The sequence below is a fragment of the Pleurodeles waltl genome, chromosome 4_2 (genome assembly GCF_031143425.1).
Source record: "Pleurodeles waltl isolate 20211129_DDA chromosome 4_2, aPleWal1.hap1.20221129, whole genome shotgun sequence".
NCBI lineage: Eukaryota > Metazoa > Chordata > Amphibia > Caudata > Salamandridae > Pleurodeles > Pleurodeles waltl.
The window spans coordinates 362,858,165-362,884,753 of NC_090443.1; the positions used below are offsets into that span (position 1 = coordinate 362,858,165).

At 45.5% G+C, this 26,589-nt stretch overlaps 1 protein-coding gene across 1 annotated transcript in view; it reads left to right on the top strand.

The window, feature by feature from the left end:
* The window catches only part of LOC138293867 (guanylyl cyclase C-like), a 695,267-nt gene that overhangs the window by 496,785 nt on the left and 171,893 nt on the right, over positions 1-26,589 (top strand). Inside the window, exons 18-20 of the mRNA XM_069233168.1 lie at positions 12,855-12,992; positions 15,416-15,504; positions 23,450-23,541. Of these exons, the coding sequence (XP_069089269.1) occupies positions 12,855-12,992; positions 15,416-15,504; positions 23,450-23,541 (319 nt within the window). The remainder of the gene's footprint in view (positions 1-12,854; positions 12,993-15,415; positions 15,505-23,449; positions 23,542-26,589) is intronic.

The following is a 26,589-nucleotide window of genomic DNA, read 5'->3' on the forward strand; positions in this document are numbered from 1 at the left end:
CCACTGTCCACCTGGGAGCAGAAGAACAATTTATTGTTGAACTTCACCCCAAGGTTACATGCCATTGTGGCAGGGATAGGAAGAGGAGGAGCAGAGCTGGGCCAAAATTCACTGCCCCAAGAAGAGATAGTTTACTGGTATTGCACCGGAGACTGCTCAGGCACATCCACTGAAATTCTGCTGACATACACACTTTAAATCTGTTCTGGCCATTGGAGATATTACTGACCCAGGTAAGGAGGATCTGCGTGTTGTCAGCATAGGACACCACCCGCACACCAAAAAAAACCACCAGGACTGCCAAAGAAGTCATATAGAAACGAAACAGTATTGGACTTAAGGCAGAGCCCTGAGGAACACCACATTTTAGAGGTTTGGAGTCGGATGCAAAAGCGGCATCCAAACTAACTGACATCTGTTCAAAAGAAAAGAGCCAAACCAGGCCAAGGCAGCCCCACATATCCCAATGTCTCTCAGTCGTTTCACGAGGATAGGGTGGTAAACTGTATCAAATGGCTCTGATAAGTCTAGAAGCAACAGGGCAGCTTGCTTCCTCTTGTTCCCTGACAGTTTGATGGTGCTGTAGACCTATTCTAAAGTAGATTCAGTGCTGTGTCCGGGCGGAAGCCCAATTGAGTTGGATGCAGCAACTGGTTGGAGTCCAAATACTTGGAAAATTGGGCATTGATATGTTTTTCAAGAACCTTTGAGAAGGTGGGCAGTGGCGACGGGCCTATAATTGACCAGGATAGACTTATCCAAAGGGTTTTTTTCAGCAGCGGAATTAGCTGAGCATTTTTTCCTACAGCTAGGGACACTGGACTGACGTAATTAGTTATTTAAAAGGGAGTTAAGGATAGGATTAATGGCCCCATGATTGGCCATTAAAATATGAGAGGGACAAGGATCATCTGGAGAGCCCGATTTAAATGATTTAAGGGCTTTCTCAGAGTACTCCAAAGAAACGGTGTTAGATTCTGTCATGGAACAGGAGCATGTGATTCAAGCTGTTGGAGGCTGTTCAGTTTGTATCAGAAGTATTACTGGATTCTGATACATTTAAAGCATCAACGATGCTCTTGATCTTGTTATCAAAGAAATCTGAGAGTTGTAAGCATACTTTAGGGGATGTTTCAAAGGGCTGTGCTAGGGTACTAGGGCTAGAAAATGCAGTTTATTGACAGAAATGGCAATTTCACTGGCAAAGAAATTCGCTTGGGTGCTGGTTATTCCTTGGTGGTAGATATGTATCTCCTTTTTGTAAAGTTTCTTGTCAGTGGATAAGTAGAGCTCACGCCAAGATCTCTCAAGTGTTTTACACTGTTGGTGCATTTTCCTAAGCTCTGCATTGAATCAAGGAGCTGAGGGAAGTCTCAGGAGGTCAGATCCTATCTTATTGGGCACCACAATGTCTGCCATATTTCCTAACCAGGCATTAACTGCCTGTGCATCCATTTCATTAGCTCTTGTTGAGAATGGGAGTAATCATCTCATTTGTGATATTTGCCCAATTTCGATTGGGTAATAAAGGCTTAAGCCCTCTGCTTCTGGACCCTGCTCTAGTCTCCAGCTAAAATATACTGTTGCATGGTCCGACCAAGTGTTACATGCGACATCTGATATGTTAACGCAACAGTCAGACAAGATAGGGTCAATCAAGTGACTTGCTGAATGGGTGGGTTGGTCCACAAACTGCTTCAAATTTCATGCAGACATGTTATCAAGGAGACACATGTGACCATCGGCCTTATCCAAATGAATATTCAGATCTCCCAAGATAGAAAAATGTGAATATTTTAGGAGATATTTGGATAGATAGTCATATATGTAGGACACAAAATCTCCAGCATAGCCGGGAGTAGGTAAATTAGAACTCCCACCAAGGGTTTGCTTGCTGAGGGGGAGAGGCCCAAGGATTCAACCCTCTGGAGGTCGGTAATTAAAAAAACTACACTCCAGAGTTTGTTTTATAATAATGGCAAAGCCCCCACCTCTTTTGCAAGCTCTGTCTTGAAGGAATATAGTATAAACTTTGGTGATAGCTTATGTGGAAACTGGCACAGAGCTATCACTCATCCACATTTTGGTAAGAAAGAGGATGTCTAGGGAATCCTCCCTAAGAAGCTTGTGAATGTGAAGTGCATTCTTGTTTCGGGAGCAAATACTGACTAATGCTGTCTGAACCACAAGAGTATTCCTAAGGTTTTTAGTGCACTTCGGGAGTTGGATTTTAGAACTCGACCACTCAGTTTAGAAGAACACACGGAGCAGACCGGGGAAAAGGTGGAGTTGATAAGTAACACCTACCTGAGCAAGGCACGCCGTGATGTAACATGTGCATTTCCACTGGGGAGTAACCTAAATGCTGACCTAGGTGAAAGGAAAATTGGACAGCGTGGCTGATGCTGAGCACAGGCCGGGGGCAGACCAGGCGCAGACAGGCTTGCCTTAGGTGCTTCTGTGCAAGAGCTTTCCTAATAAAGGCTAAGGACATCCCCCGCCTGCGCCTCGGGCGGTAACTGATCACAATGGCAACCAAAGTGGTGATAGATATCTGATAATGTCATGGCTTGGCCCCTCCCCCCTTTTGTCTAAAGTGCTAAGGCGAGAGAGAATAGCTCCCCACTGGATGGCAGCACAAGAAGTACGCATTCAATAACTTCTGAACAACGCCAGGAGTAAAAATGAGGCAGAGAGGTATAACGCTCTGAACACAGCTTTATTTTGCCAGCAACTGCTGAGCAAAACGAAAAGAACATGCAAAATAAGCTTTGTTAAAAGTGCAAAATAGGCTTTTTATAAACTAGTGTTTTTTAAAAGTGCAAAGATGCTAAATGTGCAAATAGGCTTTAAAATTCAACATAAAATATCACACAGGTAAGAAAATACCTCAAAAATATTGTAAGAATGGTTGACTAACCCAAGCCTGCATCCGCAAGCTGGCTTCCCTAATAAAGTCTAAGGACATTCCCGCCCTTGGCTAGACCGCTAACTGACCAAAATGGCAGCCAGAGTGGTGAAAGATATCTAATAATGTCTCATCCTGACCTACCCCCCGTTGTCGAAAGCGCTATGGTGAGAGAGAGAATAGCACCCCCGAATAGCAGCACAAGAAGTACGCAGTCAGTAAGTTCTGATCACCGACGGGAGACACAGTAAGGGGGAGAGGCACAATGCTCTGAACACGTGGTTATTGCAAAAGCAACTGCTGAGTCAAATGAAAAGATTGTGCAAAATAAGCCTTGTTAAAAGTGCAAAATATGCTTGCAAGACCTGACAGCCCTAGGGTGGTAATCCCCCAACTTTTTGCCTCTCCCTCCAGTTTTTCTGACACTGTTTTTGCTGGTTTTAGGACTCTGCACACTTTACCGATGCTAACCAGTACTAAAGTGCATATGCTCTCTCCCTTAAACATGGTAACAATGGTTCGCTACCAACTGGCACATTTGATTTACTTATAAGTCCCTAGTAAAGTACACTACATGTGTCCAGGACCTGTAAATTAAAAGCTAATAGTTGGCCTGCAGCACTGATTGTGCCACCCACATAAGCAGCCCCTTAACCATGCCTCAGGCCTGCCATTGCAAGGCCTGTGTGTGCAGTTTCACTGCCACTTCAACTTGGCATTTAAAAGTACTTGCCAAGCCTTAAACTGCCCCTTTTTCTACATATAAGTCCTCCCTAAGGTAGGCCCTAGGTAACCCATAGGGCAGAGTGCTATGTAGGTAAAAGGCAGGACATATTCATATGTATTTCATATGTCCTGGTAGTGAAAAACTCCTAAATTTGTTTTTCACTACTGTGAGGCCTGCTCCTTACAAAGGTTAGCATTAGGACTGCCCTCATATACTTTCTGAGTGGTAGATTCTAATCTGAAAGGGGTAACCAGGTCATATTTAGTATGGCCAGAATGATAATAGAAAATGATGCTTATTGGTGAGGGTGGATTTTATATTACTATTTTAGAAATGCCACTTTTAGAAAGTGAGCATTTCTGTGCACTTGAAAACCATCTGTGCCTTACAGCCTGTCTCCAATCAATGTCTGGGCTTGGCTCGTTGACAGCTGCCTTGTACATTTCACCCAGACAACCACAAACACAGGACACTCAGTCACACCTGCATTCATCTGCATAATGAATGGGTCTTCCTGGGCTGGAAGGGTGGAGTGCCCGACACTTACATTTCAAAGGCTAGTGGCCTGCCCTCACACAATGGACTGCCAAAACCCCTAATGGAACCCTGGCAGACAGGACTGTATTGAAAGGGGAACTTGTGCACTTCAAAACCATTCTTTAAAGTCTCCCCCACTTCAAAGGCATTTTTCGGTATAGAAACTGGGTCCCTGACCCCACCAACTAAGACACTTTTGGACCTGAATCTGAACTCTGTCAAAAGACCTGCCTGGCTGCCCAAAGGACTCTCTTGACTGCTTTGCTGCAAAGGACTACTGCCCTGCTGGCCTCTGACTGTGCTGGATGGACTCTGCCTCCCCCCTCCCCAAAGTGCTCTCCAAGGGCTTGGAGTGGGCTTGCCTCCTTTTCTAGGGTCTTAGGGACTGCAAAGACCTCCACTGCTAGCTTTTTGCTAGTACACCGACTTCAGCAACTTCGGAACGACTTCAGCAACACCAGCAGTGCTGCAACCTGCCCTCGCTCCTTGGACCTCACTGCATGACTCCAGCCTTCAACGCAAGTCCGATGTCGCTGTGACTCTGCAGACGTTACCCAGGGTCATTGTGACACTATGAAGTTGACACATCACGTTCTGACGGACCGGAACCAGCAACCCCACCGGGTCACAAGGAATTGATGCATCACGGACAATGCCACATCATCTCCCCCTGCATCTGGACGGAGCCGACGCCGCACCTCTACCTGCTTAGCAGCACGGAACCAATGCCTCTCTCCTCGGACACCACAAGGGACTGGCACCGCACCGACTCCACTGACGTCTCTTTCCGACTGTGCGATGCACTTGTTCTTCGTTTTCCACCTGGAGGGTTCATGTGGTTCCGTGACCAGCACCGGTAGTGTCGGATTGTTAGGAACGACTCCGTCACTGATGCTGTGATGGCTCCAGTTGGAGCGATTGTGTTTTATAGGCGCTTTAGTGGGATTTACACTTTAAAAAATCTGAACTTTGCTTGTGCACACTGGATTTTCATCGTTTCAACAGTATTTTATTCAGATAAATATTCTATATTTTTCTAAACCTGTGTGGTGTCTTTTTGTGGTGTTTTTACTGTGTTACTGTATGATTATTGCAGAAATACTTTACACATTGCCTTCTAAGTTAGGCCTGACTGCTCAGTGCCAACCTTCCAAAGGGTGGGCACAGGATAATGTGGATTGTGTGTGACTTACCCTGACTAAGACTGTGGTCCCTACTTAGAGAAGGGTGTATACCTCTGCCATCTAGAGACCCCATTTCTAGCATTGGTGATCAGCGGTGAGGATAGGACTTGTGATTGTGCAGTGCCATAAAATAGCTATGTGAACACTACCCACCCACAGCCAAAGAACATTTTTTAATTTGTTTATTTTTGCTGCAATCTTCTGCTTGTCATTTTCTAATTTAACTCCTGTACAACATGTCTCTGTCTGGGTCCGCAAGTGGAGCTGGAGAGTTTGACCTAGCAATGCTGGAGACATATACTGTCAACCAGCTGAAGGGTTTCTGCAAAGCGATGGGGGTACCTACCCGTGGAGCCTCCAGGAAGGAGGAGTACCAAAAGCCACTGAGGGCCTAGGCAGAAGCCCGCTCACAAGAGCATGTTGAGTTGCGAGAGCAAGAGGATAGCGCTCCAGGGGATTCACCAGCAGAAGTGGGTGGTGACACCCCTGATTTTGTTCCTCCTGTGAGACCTGGAAGCAGTGTGTCCCATCATGGCCCAACCGCACAGATATGGAGGGAGGAAAGAGAATTACAAATACAGTTGGGAAGGTTAGAAATAGAGGCAGAGGAGAGGATAGCTCAGGCTGAGAGAGCCTTGGCAGAGGAGAAACTGATCTTGGCTCAAAAACAGAATCTGAAAGAGCTGGAGCTCAAATCTCGGCAGTCTGAGTCCAGAAGTGATGGTGGCAGCCTACATACAGAACCTGCTGGAGACAAAAAGGTTTGAATACCCAATTATGTGGTTTCAAGTTATGTGGGAGATGAAATTGATAAGTGGTTTACTGCATTTGAATTTGCACTAAGGGCTCATGGGGTTCCTGAAGAGCAATAGGGGGCGGGCTTGTGGAAACACATGCCAATACTTGGGAGGGACACACTTCTTACACTAGAGGTTGAAGATCTGAACACGTATGCCCATATGAAAGCCATTTTGACTGCCAAATTTGGACTGACCCCTGAAAAGTATTGCCAAAGATTCAGGAACAGTACCAAGCTCCATAACCACACCTGTGTAGATTGTTTTGGCTTCTCTAGTAAGGCTCTGAATGGTTGGGTGTGGGGCAGTAAAGTAAATGATTACATGGGTTGGTACAATTTGATCCTGAGCAAGTATTTGTTCAGTATTTGCTTTACAGAGTTGTGCCAGCACCTAGTTGACAGTAAGCTGACTGATCCCAGGAGGCTTGCTGAGGAGGCAGACCTCTGGGCTAGCACCAGAGTGTCCAAAAAGGTATCGGGGGGACCCATAAAGACGATCAAGGTCCTCAACGGATGAAAGAGGGGGGAGAAAAATGTAAAAAATAAGGAGTTCTCAAAAGGCCTCCAAAATAACCAAAATAATTCTCAATGGAATAGTGGTAACCAGTCCCAATCTGAGTCTAAAAGGAAAAGGTTATTTGACAGTAAAAGAGGGAGGTTTGTACCCCAATGCATAGAGTGCACTAAGTATGGTCACTCTAAGAGCAACTCCAAATGTCCAAAGAGGGCACAGCCCCCCACTGGAGGGCAGACACCTGGGTTGGCTAGTGTAGCGCTCAGGAGGCGATAGTCCCAGTTAGTTTTGGGGAACAGACAGAGATAACCCTAGTGTTCCTGGGGGATGCAGAAATTGTGCCAAAAGTCCCCATGCCTGCTAATACTTCCAGATATAAGCAGTGGGTCATATTAATGGGAAATGGGTGGACGCTCTGCGTGACACAGGAGCCAGCATGACTACTATCAAGGGTCAGCTGGTGTCAGCAGAGCAGGCCATACCGAACACATTCCACCAAGTCACAGTTGCTGACAATCGTGAGAGCCACCTACCGGTAGCTCTGGTTCCCTTTCAGTGGGGGGGGGGGTCTCTGGTACTCTGAAAGTAGCTGTGACTCCTGCCATGCCTGTAGCTTGTCTGTTAGGCAATAACCTTGAGCACACTACCTGGAGTGAGGTAGCGCTAAGGTCTCACTTGGAGATACTGGGATTGCCTGAGTGGGTCTGTATGACCATACGTGCCATGGCTGCCTGGGAGGAGAGTCAAGGGCGTCTGTCACCTGGAAGAATGGCCCAGACAGCTGCCAAAGAGAAGGGTAAGGGGCACGGGAAACCGGTCCCAGAAGTTCCTGCAGTGGTTAACGGGGTCCCTAAGGAGAAGGCCCCTGAGCCAACCGGAGAGGACATTGCTGCGCTGGGTGACCTACCTGAGCTTGCTGGCTGACAAGTTGAGGGTGGGCCAACCATGGAAGAATTCTGCAAGGCACAGAAAGAGAGTCCCACTCTTGAGGGCTTGAGGCAACAGACCTCAGCCCTAGTAGCAGGTGAAGCCTCTGGTGATCACCTTATCTATTGGGAGAATTACCTCCTTTACAGTGAGCCTAAGGTACCGGAGGATGGGGCAGCACGTGTGCTGGAGGTCCCCCAGTGTTACCGGGCCTTCCTACTGTGTCTGGTTTACAACATTCTCCTGGCAGTACATTTAGGGCAAGACAAGACCTTTGCCAGGCTTGTTACCCACTTTTTTTGGGCCTAAATGCAGACGGCCTCAGATGCATTCTGTAGGTCCTGTCCTACCTGCCAGGCAAGTGGGAAGACAAGGAAAAGGCTCAAGGCCCCCCTGATCCCACTCCCTGTCATTAGCATCCCCTTTGAAAGTGTGGGCATCAACATTATTGGTCCATTGGACCCCAAACTGTCCTAGGCAACAGGTTTATCCTGGTTTTGGTGGACCATGCCACCCGCTACCCAGAGGCAATCCCTCTGAGGAGGGTGACTGCACTGGTGGTGACCAGAACTCTGTTGGGGATCTTTACCTGTGTGGGATTTCCAAAGGCAAATGTGTCTGACAGAGGCACATACTTCATGTCTGCATACATGAAGTCTATGTGGGATGTGTGTGGGGTGACCTACAAGTTCACCACACCCTATCATCCTCAGTCCAATGGTCTTGTGGAGAGATTCAAAAAGACCTTGAAAGGCATGATCACAGGCCTCCCTGAGGCCATGAGGCATAAGTGGGACGTCCTCTTGCCATGCCTTCTCGTTGCTTATAAAGTGGTACCACTGAAGGGTATAGGGTTCAATCCCTTTGAACTTCTCTATGGGTACCCTGTAGGGGGGACCCCTAAGCATTGTAAAAGAGGGGTGGGAAAAAGCTCCCAAGAAACCCCTCCACGATATGATCAGCTACATGTTGGTCCTCTGCGGCCAGACATACCGCTTCTGGAAGAAGGCTAAGAGCAACCTCAAGGTCAGTCAAGAGGTTATGAAACGCTGGTACGACCAGAAGACCACTCTGGTGGAGTTTTAGCCTGGAGACAAAGTATGGGTAATGGAGCCAGTGGGGCCTAGAGTTCTCCAGGACTGCTGGACTGGCCCATTTGAGATTAAGGAGCATAAAGGGGAGGCCACTTACTTAGTGGACCTCCAGTCCCCTAGAAACCCCCTAAGGGTGCTCCACATGAGTAGACTGAAGCCTCATTTTGAGAGGACTGAAGTCAACATGCTTCTGGTGACAGATGAGGGTGTGGAGGAGGAGAGTGAACCTCTTCCCGACCTCCTCTCTGCCAAAGAAGGTGATGGGTCAGTGGAGGGTGTCAATCTCTCTTAATCCCTGACCCTGGACCAGTGAGGGGACTGCTACCAGCTACTGGAGCAGTACTCCTCCCTGTTTTCCCTCACCCCTGGACTCACACACTTGTGTACTCAAGACCTTGGCACAGGAGACAGTCACCCTGTAATGAATAACATTTATAGGTTGTCAGACAGGGTGAAGGCCAGCATCAAGGATGAAGTTGCCAAGATGATCACTTTTGGGGCAACTGAGAAATCCAGCAGTCCCTGGTCCAGCCCTGTGGTGCTGGTACCAAAGGCTGCCGCAGCCGGTGCCAACCGAGCCAGAACTTAGGTTCTGCTTAGACTACTGGGGTCTCAATTCCATCACTAAAACTGACGTTCACCTCATCCCCTGAGCTGATGAGCTCGTAGACTGGCTAGGCGCTGCCAAATTCCTCAGTACTTTTCATCTCACATCAGGGTACTGGCAGATCGCCTTGACTAAGGGGGTAAAGAGAGATCTGCTTTTACCACTCCTGAGGGACATTACCAGTTCAGAGTGATGCCATTTGGTTTGAAAAATGCCCCCGCTACCTTCCAACGGTTGGTTAAGCAGGTCCTGGCTGGTAAGGATGGTTTCTGCACTGCCTACCTAGACGACATTGCCATCTACAGTTTTAGCTGGGAGGAACACCTGCTCCACCTCCAGGCCCTGCAGCAGGCAGGCTTGACAATCAAGGCCAGTAACTGCCAGATTGGACAGTGTTCCACAGTGTACTTGGGACACCTAGTAGGTGGTGGCACAGTGCAGCCCCACCAGGCCAAGATTGCGACATTCACGGCCTGGCAACCACCTAGAACCCAAACAGAAGTGGGAGACTTTTTAGGCCTCACTAGATACTACCGTAGGTTTAAGGGTTATTGCACCATAGTGGCCCCCTTTACAGAACTAACTTCCAAAAAGCAACCTAGGTTGGTGAATTGGACAGAGGCTTGTCAGAAAGCCTTTGACTCCCTAAAGGAAGCCATGTGCACAGCACCTGTGCTCAGGACCCCTAACTACTCCAAGTAGTTCATTGAGCAGACAGACCTTCAGAGCATGGCATAGGGGCGGTTCTAGCACAGCTGATTGGGGAGGGCCTAGACAAACCAGTAGCCTTTATTAGCAGAAGGCTATTACCATGGGAACAAAGGTGGAGTGCCATTGAAAGATAAGCATTTGCTGTGGTCTGGGCATTGAAGATGCTGAGATCATACCTGTTTGATACTCACTTCCGGGTTCAGACAGACCACAGGCCCTTCAAATGGCTCATGCAGATGAGGGGTGAAAATCCTACTTTTGAGGTGATCCATTTCCCTACAGCATCGCCCGGGGACTGACCAAGCCAATGCTGATGGTCTCTCCAGATTCTTTTGCCTCAGGGATGAGAGCTTCCATGGGGTTTGGTAGCTCTCCCCACTTTTAGCTGGGGGGACACATGTTAGACTTGACAACTATAAGGTGGTCATCCCCGAACTTTTTGCCTGCCTCCCTCCACTTTTCTGACACTGTTTTTGCTGGTTTTAGGACTCTGCGCATGTTACCAGTGCTAAAGTGCATTTGCTCTCTCCCTTAAACATGTTAACATTGGTTCACTCCCAATCGGCATATTTGATTTACCCTGCTGGTCACAAGAAATCGCCCGCATCATCTCCCCCTGCATCAGGACGGAGCCAACGCCACACCTCTTACTGCTTTGCAGCACGCAACCGACACCTCTCTCCTCGGACACCGTAAGGGTCTGATGCCACACCAGCTCCACTGACGTCTCCTTTCCGACTCCGTGCGATGACCTTGTTCTTTGTTTTCCAAAGGTACTGTACCTGAGGGGTACATGTGACTCTGTGATCAGCACCAGTGGTGTTGGATTGTTGGGAACGACTCCGTTAACAACGCTGCGATAGTCCAGTTGAAGCCATTGTGTTTTCTAGGCACTTTAGTTGGATTTAATCTTTAAAAATTCATAACTTTGCTTGTGTACATTGGATTTTCATTGTTTCAACAGTATTTTATTCAGATAAGTATTCTCTATTTTCCTAAACCTGTGTGGTGTCTTTTTGTAGTGTTTTCACTGTGTTACTGTATTATTTATTGTTCATACATGTTACACATTGCCTTCTAAGTTAAGCCTGACTGCTCAGTGTCATCTACCAGAGGGAGGGCACAGGATGATTTGGATTGTGTGTGATTTACCCTGACTAGGATTGTGGTCCCTATTTGGACAAGGGTGTATACCTTTGCCAACTAGAGACCCCATTTCTAACAAGGCTTTTTACACAATAGGGTTTTTTCTTAGGTGCAAAGATGTTAAACATGCAAATATGCATTAAAAGTATATATTAAACATCACACATATAACAAAATGTCTCCAAAATATTGTAACAGTGGTCGACTAACCTAAGAAAAAGCTTTTGGTAACAGTCCCACTGATAACTTTCCGAAGCATTCTATAAACCTCAGCCTATTATTAGCTATCTGAACTTTCTTCACCAGTTGTAGCAGCAGAGTGCCTCAAGGTAATGACTTGGTGATTACCAGCCATAGATAACTATAACTTTACACTTTTTCTAAAGGAAGTCTCCTAATCAATCAGATCGTAAGGTCTACCAGCTTTGATTTTACTACAAATATCAGTCACAGACACACGCACTGTTGATGGTGTTCAAACGTGGCACTTCATCGAAGGGTAGTACAAGAGAGAGGTTGGCCACTGGCATGGAACAAACTGAACCATGACTGTCATTGGCGTCAAGATCATCTACCTCTGTGCAGCAGAAAGTTCAGTTCAAATGAGTTTTAGGATGTCATCTATCACCAGATAGACCTTTCAAATGTTCTCTGATTCTGCCGAGAACATGCTAGAGTGGATGCAAAGATTAGGGGTCTTTTTCCACTTCTGTTGAGTCTTCTCAAATGACAAGACTTTTGGATGGAGATAACTGCAAGAATTCAAGAGTTTTCTTAATATGGATGAATTTTGGCTCTGCCCATGGTATTGCGTGGAGCAGTTTCTGCTTTGACATCGTACACGGGGATTTATTGCACAGCGTCTACTGACTTCAGAAAACAGTGGCAGCACTCGGAGATTCTGTGCTTTCTCAAATGTAGCCAATAGTCCTCTTAACTGTGCACAATCTTGGTAGTCAAACATGTTATACAAGCGCTGTCTACAATAGCAGAAGCCTTAGTGCTGTTCACTAAATAGATGGAGCTCCACAGTAGAGACTGGACCTGGCCTAACATACGGAAAATGTGCCTTCTGCTTTGAAGAACTGTCTCTTAAAAGAGAGAAGTGTTGGCACTATGTAACGTGTGAAAGGATACCATGCTGGTTCATGAAATGTTTTGTATCACAGTGGGTCTCTGTAACACTGGACTAGTACTACACACAGCAGTCGAAACACGAAAAAGCAAAAGGAAATACGTCATACAGTAAATTTATTCAGTGAGTCGCTGTTCACACCTGTGTTGTTTTTCTTTGGTTGTAAACGGAACGGCAGCTCGCCATCTAGAAATAGTAGGTTTCAGAGTTCTGGTAACACACTCTTTTTTCTAGCTATCTAGAATATAGGCCTCGTTGCCATTCTCATTAAACCAGCAAAATTTGTGAAGTTTTTGACTTTCATGATGGTGAAGTTTTGCACAATACCACAAAATTGTTTTTCGTGGAAGAGTTGTTTGAGCCGAAAATTTTCACAGAAGGCATTTCCTGTTCAATCCTATCCCGTTCCCGGAACCCACATGACTTTTGAATGCAGGATATGCCCTCGGATTAAATGTTCACACATTACACAACAAAAAGTAATTTTCACATAATTTCTCTAGAGAGTCCCCATGATTTGTGTTAATCGTAAATATTCTATCTCTCTCGCTCGCTCTCTCTGCAGATTTGTGGATGGCTCCCGAGCACCTTCGTCAGGAGGGAGTGTCTCAGAAAGGCGACGTCTACAGCTATGGAATCATCGCTCAGGAGATTATCCAGCGGAAAGAAACTTTCTTCACCGAAAGTTGCCAGGACCCCAAAGGTAACCACAGCCACCATCACACAGTGGGTGTCAAGTTACACGGACATAAAATCTATCAGTCCCTAGGATCCCCTGAGTGTGGCCCAACTACATCAACGTCCATAAAGATATGCTGACCTTCTTTTTACATGGGGAATCATTATGCAATTGGTTTGGTCACACTAGCCCAAAATTCGTATTTTGGGAATACTCCACAAACACTTCTGATGTGGTGCAGTTGATTAGCTAGTGTCCCAAGTTATTTATTTTGCTGCTCTCCAGACTCTGAATTGCACAAGGTGATGTGATCAGTGCAAACACTTTGGGCCTGATTTACTAAAAAGTGATGCAGCGCCGAGCTGCGCCACTTTAGAAACGCAGGGATGCACCATATTTACTGAAATACAGCACACCCCTGTTTTTCCCCCTGCGCTTGCGCTAAACTTAGCTGCCAGCGCCAACATCCTTGCACCACATTGCAAGGGTGTCTGTGTTGAGGGGATTGATATTTTATGTGCATGAGGGTGTCCCTTTTTGCACATAAACAATCTACAATGACGATTTGGTACTTCTATGTGTGCTACATTCTGCAGCACACATAGAAGTACCAAATCGTCATTTTTTAATGATTGTTTACGTGCAGGAAGGGACACCCTCTTGCACATAAACAACCATTCATGCCTTTTGCTCTTTCTATGTGTGCTGCAGGATGCAGCACACGTAGACAAAGCAAAAACGAGGAAGAATAAAAGTATTTTTCCTTGTTGTGCCATGTTGGTTTTTAGCGCTGCCACAGATTTACGCCTTCCTGTAAATTTGTGGAAGCTTCAAAAGCAATGGGTGTTGTGGTGGAACACCCACTGCACGCCCCTCTGACACTGAAAACTGCATCGAAGCACCCCACATTTACAAGGTAGCATTACTCCACAAAAAGTGACCTAGCCCTGCTTTGTAAATGTGGCCCTTTGGTTTTTGCTAAATTTGCAGTGTAGGTGTAGCTTATCCTTGCATTACACATTTGGATATAAATTGGGGTGTGAAGGTTTAATTAGTTACCACTGGTGTGCATTCTTTCCTGTGGGTTTGTGGTGCATCTAGTGGCTGTCTTCTTGCTTGGTGTCCAGTGCATGAGATAAGCTACTACATCGTTCAACTAAATCCTATGCTGTCTATTCATCCGCTCTGAAAAAACACTGGCATAAAAGTGCAATTTCCTACCAAATCGGAGATATAGTAGTAAATACACCACAGCTCATTTTATCACCCACTACAGTTTTTGTACAGACCCTTACCCACATCCTGTGTTGTTTTGTTTCAGGAATTCAATTTAGCCCTTTCTCCATTCAGCAATCACAATCATAAATTGCTCAGAGTCCTTCTGTTGTTGAGAATGAGCGGGATCACCTGCTCAACTGTTTTCCTGGCAGCTCCCACATGTAACAGATGCAATTTCAGGTTTTTAGCCTTGAAATAAAAAAAGTATTTTGGCTCCAAAACATGTTAGTAGAAAAAGGCGGACCAGTACGTTAGTTTAGTGATGTTCGTGATGTGCCATGTTTTTGTCATTGGCAATTTTTGGGTCAGTGATACCACCACCCCCTCCCTCCGCCAAAATGGATGCAAAATCTATTAACTGACGTGACCAGAAGTGGGTCAATCAAGAACCCCACCTCAACAGATCGAGGGGTTTCATAAACATATATATGTAATGACAAAATATACTTTAAAGAGCTTTATGGTTGAGTGTAAACATTAAGGCCCATATTTATACTTTCTTAGCGCCGCATTTGCGTCCTTTTTTGACGCAAAAGCGTCTCAAACTTACACAATATAATTGTATTTTGTAAGTTTGCGCCGTTTTTGCATCAAAAAGCGGCGCAAATGCGGCGTCAAAAAAGTATAAATATGGGCCATAATTGTATTTTGTAAGTTTGCGCCGCTTTTGCGTCAAAAAATGACTCAAATGCGGTGCTAAAAAAGTATAAATATGGGCATAACTCTGAGATGGGCCAATTATGGTTATTGTCAACACCTACATGTGAACACACCTTCTTTGTCTTATAGTTTGTGTATGGTTTGCGATGTTCACTATAACTGGCCAAATTGAGAAATTCTTAATTTTTAATTCATACCGCGTTATTTAGGTCAAGTTTTGCTGGTGGAGTTGAGGGATTTTGTAATGATACAATGGGGAAGGCAAGATAGAGCTGTCTGTAAAGCATGACCCCCCATTATACGTGTAACTGTGGTAATGAGTGCCATCTCATTCTGAAATGAAGTGCTTACATTTTCAAAAGTTCGAAGAGTACTTGAGGGATCTTGGTTACTCCCCAAGAAATTATTTATAATTGAAATATGTCGTGTAGGAATTCAAATTTACGATTATGATGCGTTCTAAAATGTGAAACAAACCTAAAAACTGTTTTACTTTTCATACATGTTAGAGAAACTGTGCAGAGTTCATGATGCCAAGGGTCTGATTCCTTTCCGCCCAGACCTGAGGATAGATTCGGCGCGGGCTGAAGAGTTGGAGGTGAGGCAACTGTGGTTTTTCTTCAAGAGATTTGTTGGGATGTGTAGCTGTGGTAACGTTCATAAGAAAGTTTTAGTCCCAGATTACGAGTGGGTATTTACCGCTCTCGGTACTTACCGACACCACGGATGAGGTGTTCAGTGAGTGCTGTAAATACTCCCCCTTCCAATTTATCTCTTGGTAAATGGGGCATAGCATTAAATGTGGTGCTTACTGCACTAAATTCAACAGGTATTGGTGTTTACTGGGAACTTTCCTTCAATACAAAAAATTGGAAGCACACGGACAACTGGAGGTCCACGAAGAGCGTGTGCTCGTTGTTAGTGACACAGGAAATGACGCTGTATGTTGAAAGGAACAGTATGCATCTTATAGTGATTTGTGAGCTAAGTGCTAGTAACAACTAGGTGCCATCCTCAGAAGTCATATAACAGAGTACGTTTTTTTTTTTTACTTGACTATGCTAGGTGAGTGACCCTCAGTCCTTTGAATAATTCATTATTAAACTATATAATTATATGTCAGTGAAAAAAATATCATTCTACCCATTTGGACATTTACCATAACAGACTCCTTTTTAGCGTACAATTAGACTTACTCAGGCACATTCAGCCATGCATGTTTGCAAATCAGAACCCTGCCCTTACTGGGACAGATTGCCATTTCTTCTTGAAGTGTTGGGCTGAAGTAGCCCATTTGATCTCCTTCACCAAGGCAGAGTTTCGTTTGTCGGACATACCTCTGTCTATAGATAGACTTGCCCTTTTTTTGTTAGATGTTGTAAAAGAGTGGTGGGTGGATCCTGAATGTACCTGGCAATAACTGACCATTCATTGGAAAGAAGGATGGAAATGTTATTGCATAATCTGCATCTACAACAATTTTCAACTTCTATTTCTTCTTATTTATTAAGAAAAACATATGGTAACATCAGTCGTTTAAGGGTAGATTGTTATTACTTTGTATGAAAGCCTGAATACAAAAATTATAATAGTACTTATTACTTTAGGAGGCAAAGGTTTTGGTGCTGGTGTTTGGTGCTGTGACAAACTATGACTATAGAAGATTAGCTTTGTGAGAACCCTAGTTAGGCCATTTTAGAAAAGCTAGTATTTTGCTAGTCAACAGTAATTTTGTATACCTTTGTAATGTTGAGTGTATGCTTGATGATTGTCATGTTAGAAAGCTGATGCTCAAATCAGTAGGCCTGAGTTGCTTATGGTGGACAAGCTGTGGGCCTGATTGGTGCACTGGGAAAAGTTATGTCAGATGCAACACATCTACTCTACTTATTATGAAAAGTTATTACAAAGGCAGGAGACTTATTTATTGTGAAAACAATTTTTTAAAGCAGTAGGCCTTTAAAAGTGAGTTCCTATCAGATTGCGTTACAGGTTACAGAGAGGTATTTTGTTACAACCAATATCACAAATTTCTGTAGCACGCAAAGTTTTTGGGGTTTTGGTGTTGGCCACCACTCTTGCAACCCATGGTGTTTTTCACTGTGATGATTCTTGTTGGACACTATTGAGATGGTTGGATATTGTTTTGAAAACTCTATTGTTCTAAATATTTGGCGATTTTATAACTGTGTGCACTTGTTCTAAATATTTGTGATTTTGTAACTGTGTGCACAATGTTTGCTAGTTGATGTGCCATTGAATATGCCTGTGTTGGCTATGGTGGCAAGTCAATGATAAAGTTTGTAGGGCTTATCGGTTCATTGGGAAAAGGTATTTCAGATTCCATCAGTTCAATCTGTTTATTATGATATGTAATGACAAAGCCACTAGGCCTGACTTACTTATTGTGAATAGCGTGCATTAAAGCAAAACAGGCTTTTTAGCAGGGGTGGTTATTACACTGTTCTAAAGCCTAGAGGCAAATATTTTGTTACACATATTCTTACAGTTAAATGTAGTATGCAAGACTTTTGGTGGTGGTGACCCCTACAGAGCCAACTATACAGGATGTGCACTGCTATAATCCTTATTAGGCTCTCTTGGAAGGAATTTTATATTTTTTTGTACATAATTGTAATTTTATAATGGTATATGTAATGATTGCTTTGTAGGGAATCTTATGTTCAAGACATTAAGTCTGAGATGGTTATTGTGCAAGGTAATGAAATATGACATACTGACTGTGAAAACTGTAAGTTAAAGTAAATAGTGGGGACTTCATCTGGCCATGAGAAAAGACGGCTACCTACTAGAAGAACTTTGCGTGCCGGAGGATACAAGGGGATGGCGGCAGAACCTGAAGAGCTGGAGGGGCATCAGGACCCACACCTCCATACTCTCCCATGACATTAATGTCGTCATTGAGCAAAAACCCTGGTTCGCGGCAGCCCCTGGACTCCCTCTAGGATGTGCTGCCCATCATCTAGAAACCAGCCATAGAGTCACTGGTGGCATATCGGGCTCGATTTTTGAGTACATCCGGGAAGGCCCAGGTTGACGCTTGATACCGGCTCACAGGAGGAACAGATGAGACCGCCCACGAGTGGAGAAGTATGGTGGGACCACACACCGAATACACAACGTAGGCAGAAATACGAATGGGAGCACCCAACCCGCCCCTCCACCTCCTATGTAATTTGCAGAGCACTAACCACCAGAGACGATATACAGCAGGCCGCGGTGGAAACGGAGGCTCCAGCACCAACCAGACAGGATACAAGCAAGCGATGGCAGTCACCGGTCCGGATTTTTTTCCCCGTCGCGGCAGATGAGCCTAACCACCCCATCCCCTGGGGCCGCACACAGGACAATTCGGCATGGGGGCGGTTGAACTTTCGAACTTCCACTCTGCCAACAAGATCTAGACTACATTGGCACTCAGATCTAAGTGCCACGTCAAAGACCTCACCACTGCCTCCCATTGGGTCCCCCCAGCAGCGACATACGGAGAGAACAGAAGGACCCATCCTGTCCCACTGTGACCGGGACAACAGCACCTAAGGCTGCAGAGAAGCACGGAGAGCAGCCAGCCTCCTTACAGGATTGGCATTACTCATGGAGCATACAGGCACACGAGCTCCAACACCCGAAGGGGGGAAGACCACACGTCCCCCTTATTGACCGGAGCCCTCCCTCTTGCTCCCCCAATGCTACAAAAACTGCAGACAGAGAATCCTCTGGCATATTTCAGTGATATCAACAGTCACCCAGCATTGGGCCATAAACTGCCCTTGAGAATCAGGGCATCATAGTAAAGAGGGACCAGTGCCCCCCCCACATCCCTCCCTCCAAGGACCAGGACTACGGGCGTCACAACCCCCCTCTTCTCACAGTCCGAAGGCTCAGGGATGCACTTCGTAGTATGGAGAAGGGCTGCACCATGGCGCAAGTGAACTGCTGGGGTTTCCTATCCGACCCAATCTCTGTCAGGCATGGAACCTGCCAGGGCTATCCACTTTCCCCGCTCCTTTTCCTCCTAGCTATGGAACCACTGGCGGCCACCATCTACAATGCACCACTCATATCGGGCATCCCCATACCAGGGGACAAGTCCACAATCTACCTTTGAGCAGATTACATCCTGCTCACCCTAACGGACCTATCACGTTCATTTCCAAAGCATCGGAACATTCTCTCCGACTATACAACTTTGTCAGGCTATAAGGTAAACTGGGACACTGAGGTACTGCCCATTTCCTGAATAACCACCAAAATGGCCATAGCGAACCTCCCTGTCCAATGGATGCCATCCCCTCTCAAGTACCTAGGAATTTACATTAACAAGGGCCTGGACTGCATTCTAGCGGACAACGTAGATCCCCTGCTCGCAGGGACACAGCAGAACTTTGCCAAATGGTCACAACTTGGCCTCTCCCTACGGAGCTGAGTGCAAGCGGTCGCATGGTGACACTACTACATTTCACCTATGTCCTTGGCATGCTGCCCTTGCTGACCCCACTCCCCATGTTACACTCCATTGATAAGAACACACACTCCTTCATATGGGGGGTCATCCCACCCCGTCTGACCAGTGCCAAATTGATGACCCACCACTCCTGCAACGGCCTATGCCTCCCCTCTGTAGAGCACTATCCATTGTCCCTCAATGTCTCACAACTTGCAAACATGATCCCTGAGACGAAGGACCCACCACAATATGTCCAAGTAGAACATACACTTCTGCACAGCTTGCAGAGATTAGGTCCGCTCTATGGCAAAGGTGATTCTAAGGTCCGATCTGCTAATCCTATGGTGCAAGCCATTGTGAAGTCCTAGCGACGAGCTCACGGACTGCTTGGAGTTGATGCACACCTTCACAATCACACGTCACCATAGGGCAATACCAGACTCTGAATCAGAGGACAGATATTAGGCCAGGTCATAGCTGATGGATCCCTCAAACCTTTTGCTGTATTTTGCAAAGAATATGCCCTGCCCACAAACCAAGCCTGGTGACACATACAACTACATCATTGCCTTACCCAATGCATGGGGTCTTGCCCGTGGTGCTTGTAATCCTCTCTGACAGTCTCCTACCTTGGAACATGAGGCCATTTTCATGGGGTGATGTCGGGCCGCAACGCCTTTCTGGTCCGCCATCTCTTCTCCCTGCACCTCGTGAATCATCTCCACACCTCGTGGCAATTGAAACTACAAATGGAATAAAACATGGTAGACTGGTCAGATCTTATAGAAAGCCATGACCGCGGATAAAGGAAAGCACAGATGAAATTTTATCTTTTCAAAACGCTACATGATTGGTACTCGACACCCGTCATACTCAGGGCAGCGCACCTTTTACCCCACGCCGACTGCTGGCGCTGTCCCCACACCCACTTCGATCTGTTGCATATCATATGTGATTGATCTTCAATTATGCCGTATTGGGAAGCAGTGGGAAGAATGCTACGTGCGACTATACTCCTCCAAACCCCACTATCCCACACACTGATCTTCTTGCACGACGACACAAGCTCCTCTGACCTGACTCGTCTGCGAACTCGCATTCTTCAGACAGCACTTGCCTCGGCCAAACTATGCATAATTCAGCAATGGCGCTCCCCAACTCTCCTTCCAAGATGAATGGCTTATGGCCATGTATCAGACAGCAGCATATGAAAGCATCATCTACAGCCTGCAAGACAAAACTGATGTTTTCCTTCAAACCTGAGCCCCCTTTCTCCAGATCAAAGAGAATTAACCCTATAAACCTACTCTCCACACCCCTCCACACCTCCCAACTCCTCCCTCTGCCACCTTCCCACCCCAGATGCTTCTCCAATGCACCCCCCACTACTTTCCCTCTTCCCCCCACTCTGCTGCACACTTCTCGACACAAACCTTCCACATTCCATCCCGCATCTTATCCCCAAATCGTACCTCGCTACCTACAACCTCGCCACGCACAATTATATACCCCCTCACACCCACCTTACCGAGGAACATCCCCTCCCCTTCCACACATCTGTATACCTCCCCATTCTTCAAGATCGTGACATAAGATCCCACAATAGCTTCAGAACCCCATAACCACTTCACCTCATTGTTCACCTCCCACTCTGCTAACTTCTCGATCAATCACTCAAAGGTTATTTTGTTCTAAAGTGAAGTGCCACTACACCCCCCCATCCCCCGCTTTCTCCCCCCTTTTCTTTCTCCTCTTTCTTCACCCTGCCCTCATTGAGAGTCTGGAATAAGTTTGAGCCTCAGGCAGGCCTCAAATACATATCACTGCTTCCTGTTTTTTAGGGTCGAGCCTGCGTTGCATGCGCTCGCACATGCGTATAGCAGCAAGACGCTTTTGTATTTAGAAAAGGGCTCGAGCCCTGTCAACTTCGTACGTCATGCCTTTTCCGGTGGCTAGTCCTCCTCGAGCTCAGCAACCAAGTACAGAAAACATGCGAGGCTCGCTGTTTTCCATCGGGCTCGTGGACTTCTTTTTCTCTAATTTACGAGCGCGATCTCGCTTGGCAGAAGTCGAGCGCTTTACATAGTTAATTTCACTTTTTCGGGTTATGTACATAAATGCACTTTTGCCCGATAGGTGAAAAGTCGGGTTAGGAGTTTACAACGCGATCAGCTCTAACATGAGCAAACGCGAGACCCGTTGCATTGTAAATGCGTGTCTTTATATGTAGCTAGGGTTTCCTCCTCATCATGCTGTATCTCATGTTTTGATGTTCTGACTAATAAAGAATTGCAGAACTAAAGTAAATAGGTATTTAAGAAAGAATGAATTGTTATATTTCTGTATTAAACTTACAGGTAGGTATTTTGTTAGATGGACTCTCACAGTTTTCCCCAGTAGGCAAGATTTGTGGTGTTTGTTACCCTGTGAGACGAACCATGGGTACAGGAGATTCGCATAGTAATAATCCTAGTTAGGCTCTCTTAGGAGAGGTAGTATTTTGACTTGCCATCTATATTTGTTTTTACTTTTGTAATATTATACCTGTTCTAACAGGCTGCTTGCTTGCCCCTTATTTATCCTGCAGTGGAAAAAAAAAATGATTAGACACTAATAAAAAGAGGAGCTGTAGTATGGCAACTGGCTAGCAGCAGCTAGGAACTGCAGTGGCAATAACTTTAACAACTGCAACATCAGGCACAAATGAAATGAAGTAGGCTTTGGCTGAAGGCACAGTAAATAAAGAAAACACAACAATGTTAGTAATAGTTCCTGCAGATGAGAACTAAGTAATACACAAGTAAGTAGCCCCTAGATGTTAATGCTTACAACTATGTGAACACAGCAGCACAGGCATTGCCTGGTCATACACATTTCATTAGCCAGTCATTCAGCAGAGCATTAAGGGCCAGATGTGCAAAGCATTTTTCAAGTCGCAAACAGCGAATTGGGCCGTTTGTGACTTGAAAAGTGCTATTTGGGATGTACAGACCCATTTTTGCGATTCGATAATCTATTTACCGAATCGCAAAAAGGGATTGCGAGTCACAATTAGGAAGGGGTGTTCCCTTCCTAATTGCGAATCGCAGTCCCATGTATGATTGTTTTGTGACCGCGAATGCGGTCGCGAAACAATCGCAGTTAGCATCAGTTTCAAACTGGTTCTAACCCATTCGCAAATGGGAGGGGTTCCCCATGGGACCCCTCTCCCTTTGTGAACGGCAGCGAAAATATTTTTTCAGAGCAGGCAGTGGTTCTATGGACCACTCCCTGTTCTGATAAAATAAAAAGAAAACTTTTCAATTTTTGTTTTTGAAATGCATCTCGTTTTCCTTTAGGGAACCAGGGCTGCATTTCAAAAAATAAAAAAAACTGCTTTCTTTAAAAGCAGTCACAGACATGGTGGTCTGCTGTCTCCAGCAAGCCACCATCCCTGTGAGGGCGGCCATACCCAATGGGGTCGCAAATTGCGACCTACCACATGAATATTCATGAGGTAGGTCATTTGCGACCCCATTGGGAATCGCAAAGAGTGTCATTGACATTGTTGTACATCAGGTTTTGCGACTTGCAAATTGCGAGTCGCAAAATCTGAATTTCGTACATGTGGCCCTAAATTCCTTTCTTTCACAGAACCTGGGAGAGATGTACTTGCCTTTGTAGAGTGCAGTATCAAGAACAGCTGTTGATGGGTTGAGAGCATTGCCTTCCATCCAGGAATGCTAATGCATGCACGTAGATGCAACATAAAGCTCTTTGTCAGTTCTATGGCTTAGAATAAGCACCAGGTACAGCTCAGGTAGCCTATGTTAGAGACGGAGATATTACGCGTTGAGAATTGCACCCATGCTTTCGCTTAAATGTTTGCAGTCTATCATTGACCTGTAAGCTCATCAGCACAACAGTTCTCACTAAACAAGGTTCAGTGCCAATCCTCAGTTTAAATCCTGAGGAATCCTCCTCCAGAATATTTTATTGAGCCTTAGTTTTATATGTTGTTTCAGATTCTTAGAATGTGTTCATTTATTTCTGTCCCCTTACTTAAGTTCAGTGACCCTTGATTTTTTTTCCAAAGGTCTACCTGCTGATAAGGAACTGCTGGGAGGAGGAGGCAGAGAAGAGACCGGACTTCAAGAAAATTGAGAATACCTTGGCCAAAATCTTCAGGTGAAACAGACTGAATCTGAAGTAAATTAACATTAAATTCAGTGAGAGGGGATTGAAGTGAGTGGGAAATTCAGAAATAAGAAACATACAGACGTACACCAAAGTGAACGTAGAATGAAAATTCCCCAAACTTCATGTATTTTGAGCTATTTCACATTTCATAATGTTCCCAATTAACTTTGCCACCCATTTCCATTAGAACTATGCAAAGAGCCAAAGACACATCCACAGATTCTGGCAGATATGTGACAGAAGTAGCCTTTCTCCATAATTATTTCCTTTCCTTTAAGTATCAGGATGCTGCCTCTGCTGCAACGAGTCAGCTGTGTTGCTGTGGAATACTGTCTGATTCAGTGATACAGCTCAATTGATACTAAGAACTGTTGTGAAGTCACATCATTCTTTAAAAAGGTTGTTGTTGTGCTGTAGCCCCCCATGCAGCAGCAGTTGACGTGAAAATGTTGTTGTAGTACTGTCTCATACAGACAGCTCTCTTTTTGAGGAGACCATTGTGGTGCTGTTTCCTTCCATTACCTGCTGGCTGTATTCTTGCCTTTGGCCCAGTGCAGCACTTTGCTGCCTTTTTGCTGTTTGTTTACACAAATACTACATACCTGCAAACAAGGTCCCTTTGTGGCAAGCCTGCTGCAATACTATACTTTTCCTTGCAACAGCTCCTTCATGCTGAAGCTGATATGGTGCCGTAGATCTACATGACACAGTGCTTCTGCGATGTACCTAAAATGGTGCTGTGGTCTGCTGTTTCTGATGGCTACTTCTTCCGCAGCTTCCTCACCTTATGAATATCATCCAGGCATCTGAAAGGGTCCAGAATACGTTCCCCAAACAAAAGCTCTCTAGTACCACCAGGTGGCATCATGTGGCTTCAACAGCAACTCCTCCTGCCCAGGATGTGGTGACATTTGAATTTACAAGGCCCCAAGTGTTGCACTACTGCCAGTTCCTATTTGTCCATGCTTCATCTGCATGTTCCAGAGATCTTCTTACCACTTCACAGGTAAAAGCCCTCTGCTTCAACAGCAATCTAGGTCAAATGTCTCCTCCATTGATTTTAGGGTTCAAATGCATTTGCAGAAGCTACATGAAGATGTCTTTGTAGGACCTACACTACATCTTCTTGTGGTACCTTGGCTCTAAAAATGAACCAAGGGCCTTTGGCTCCTGTCCATTGATGCAACGGAAAGCCTTCAAGGATTGGAAGCCAGGCTACTTTTGGCAAATGCACACAGGGATATACCAAAGTGTTCCCCTTCAGGTAACTCCTTTGACAGGAAACAGCTTCATAAAGGCTATTCCCACAAAAGGACACTAGAAGTGCCTTAAGTAGAAGATTTCCCCTTCTTCCTCAAAGAAACTGTTCAAGTCTTGGTACCGCTCGGAGTCCTCATGTAACTTCCCAGTGCCAAGCTCTTCCTCTAAGCCAATTCTCAATTGAAAAAGATGAATCTGGAATTTCTTACTCAATTGGCCAACTCTGTGCAGGTTTTGGCCTTATGGCAGTCCATACTGGACATTTCAGGGATAACTCTGGTACTTTCTGAGGTTCTTTCTAAAGGTGATGGCACTCATGAGGGTTTGGTAATTCTGGCAGCTCGGGCTCTGACTCTTCCTGAATCTGTGCCCCCACAGGCTCTGACCTTGGCACTACTCCAGACAAAGTCAGTGAATTCCAAGTCATCAATCTTTTGTGCTCGGCGCCACATAAAATGTTGACACCTGCACCACTCTCCACCCATTATCAGTGGCTTCTTTGAAGCCCTGAAGTTCACGGAGATTATCCGAACAGAGGAAAAAAAATACTTTAGGCATATTTTGATGACAGGTTTTTTACACCACACATCCACTGTGTCCATAGGTTTGCCCACTTGGAGGAATTCTTTGAATGAGACTCCAATGTTGCTGTTATGCCTGACAGATGATGAGCATACAGAAATCTTACAACCTTCCTCCACAGTCATGGAATCTTAGTTACCCTGCAACTAGGCACCAGTGGAGGCTGTACTGGCTGTCTAGGAGGAATCATTCTCAGGTCCAGCAGTCCACAGACAACTTGCTAGGTGACATAGGTTTGCACCTTGTGACACAAAGTTGTTGTCACACTATTCTCCAGAGGGCTTTGTCTACTAAACGTCTGTGAAGTTGAACCTAAATGCCTTTCTTATGTGTTCATCAAATTAGTTGTCTCAAAGACTGGACTCCACATTACGAAAAGTATGTGCTTCTAGCAGCCTTGCACTTTGCACTTTGCACTGTGAATGCCACCTGCCTTCTAAAAACACTACATCCAGATCCAGTGTAAGCTGACAAAATTGACTGGGACCAATGTACCTGATCACACAAAAATGCATTTTTGATCTGGTCACTGATAGTTGTGAGGTTTCAAAACAGGTTCTGAAGTGCAGCTCATATTCTTCAGACACAATGGTTTGCTCATGAACACTTCTCAGATTGCACTGACATGACTTGATGCATTTCACTGGCTTCCTATGAAATATCCAAGCAACCCTTGTGGACATGCCCTTTAGTGGTGAGATACTGTTTGGAGAAAAGGCTGCTGTATCCCTGGTGGGCTTCAAGGACAGCTGTCAGACAGCATGCTCACTGGGCTTAGCCTCCCCAGAGAACTAATTCCACCAAAAGCACAGAAAAATTAGTGACTGCCCAGACCACAAAAGTCCTAGCAATAACCTTTGCAGCCGATTCAAACACCCCAACATATGTACTGCTCTTTTTGGAGCAAGGATGTATCTGTGGGAGGCTATCATCACCAGCAGCCCCAGTCACCAACATTTTCCACTGGCTTTGCTGCTCTCTGACTCCTAAGTCGACACCAGCAACTTCCCCTGGGGAGGTAGCCTCCTAGTTCTTCACCAAATGGGAGACGATCATGATGGATTGTAAGTTCATCCAGCTAATCAGCAAGGGCTATGCCTTACATTTATGGTTTTCCCCTCCACATCGCTCCCTTTGTAACAGGATGTGCTCTCTGATACATGCCTCAGTTTTGCAGGTGAAAGTTCTTGTCCA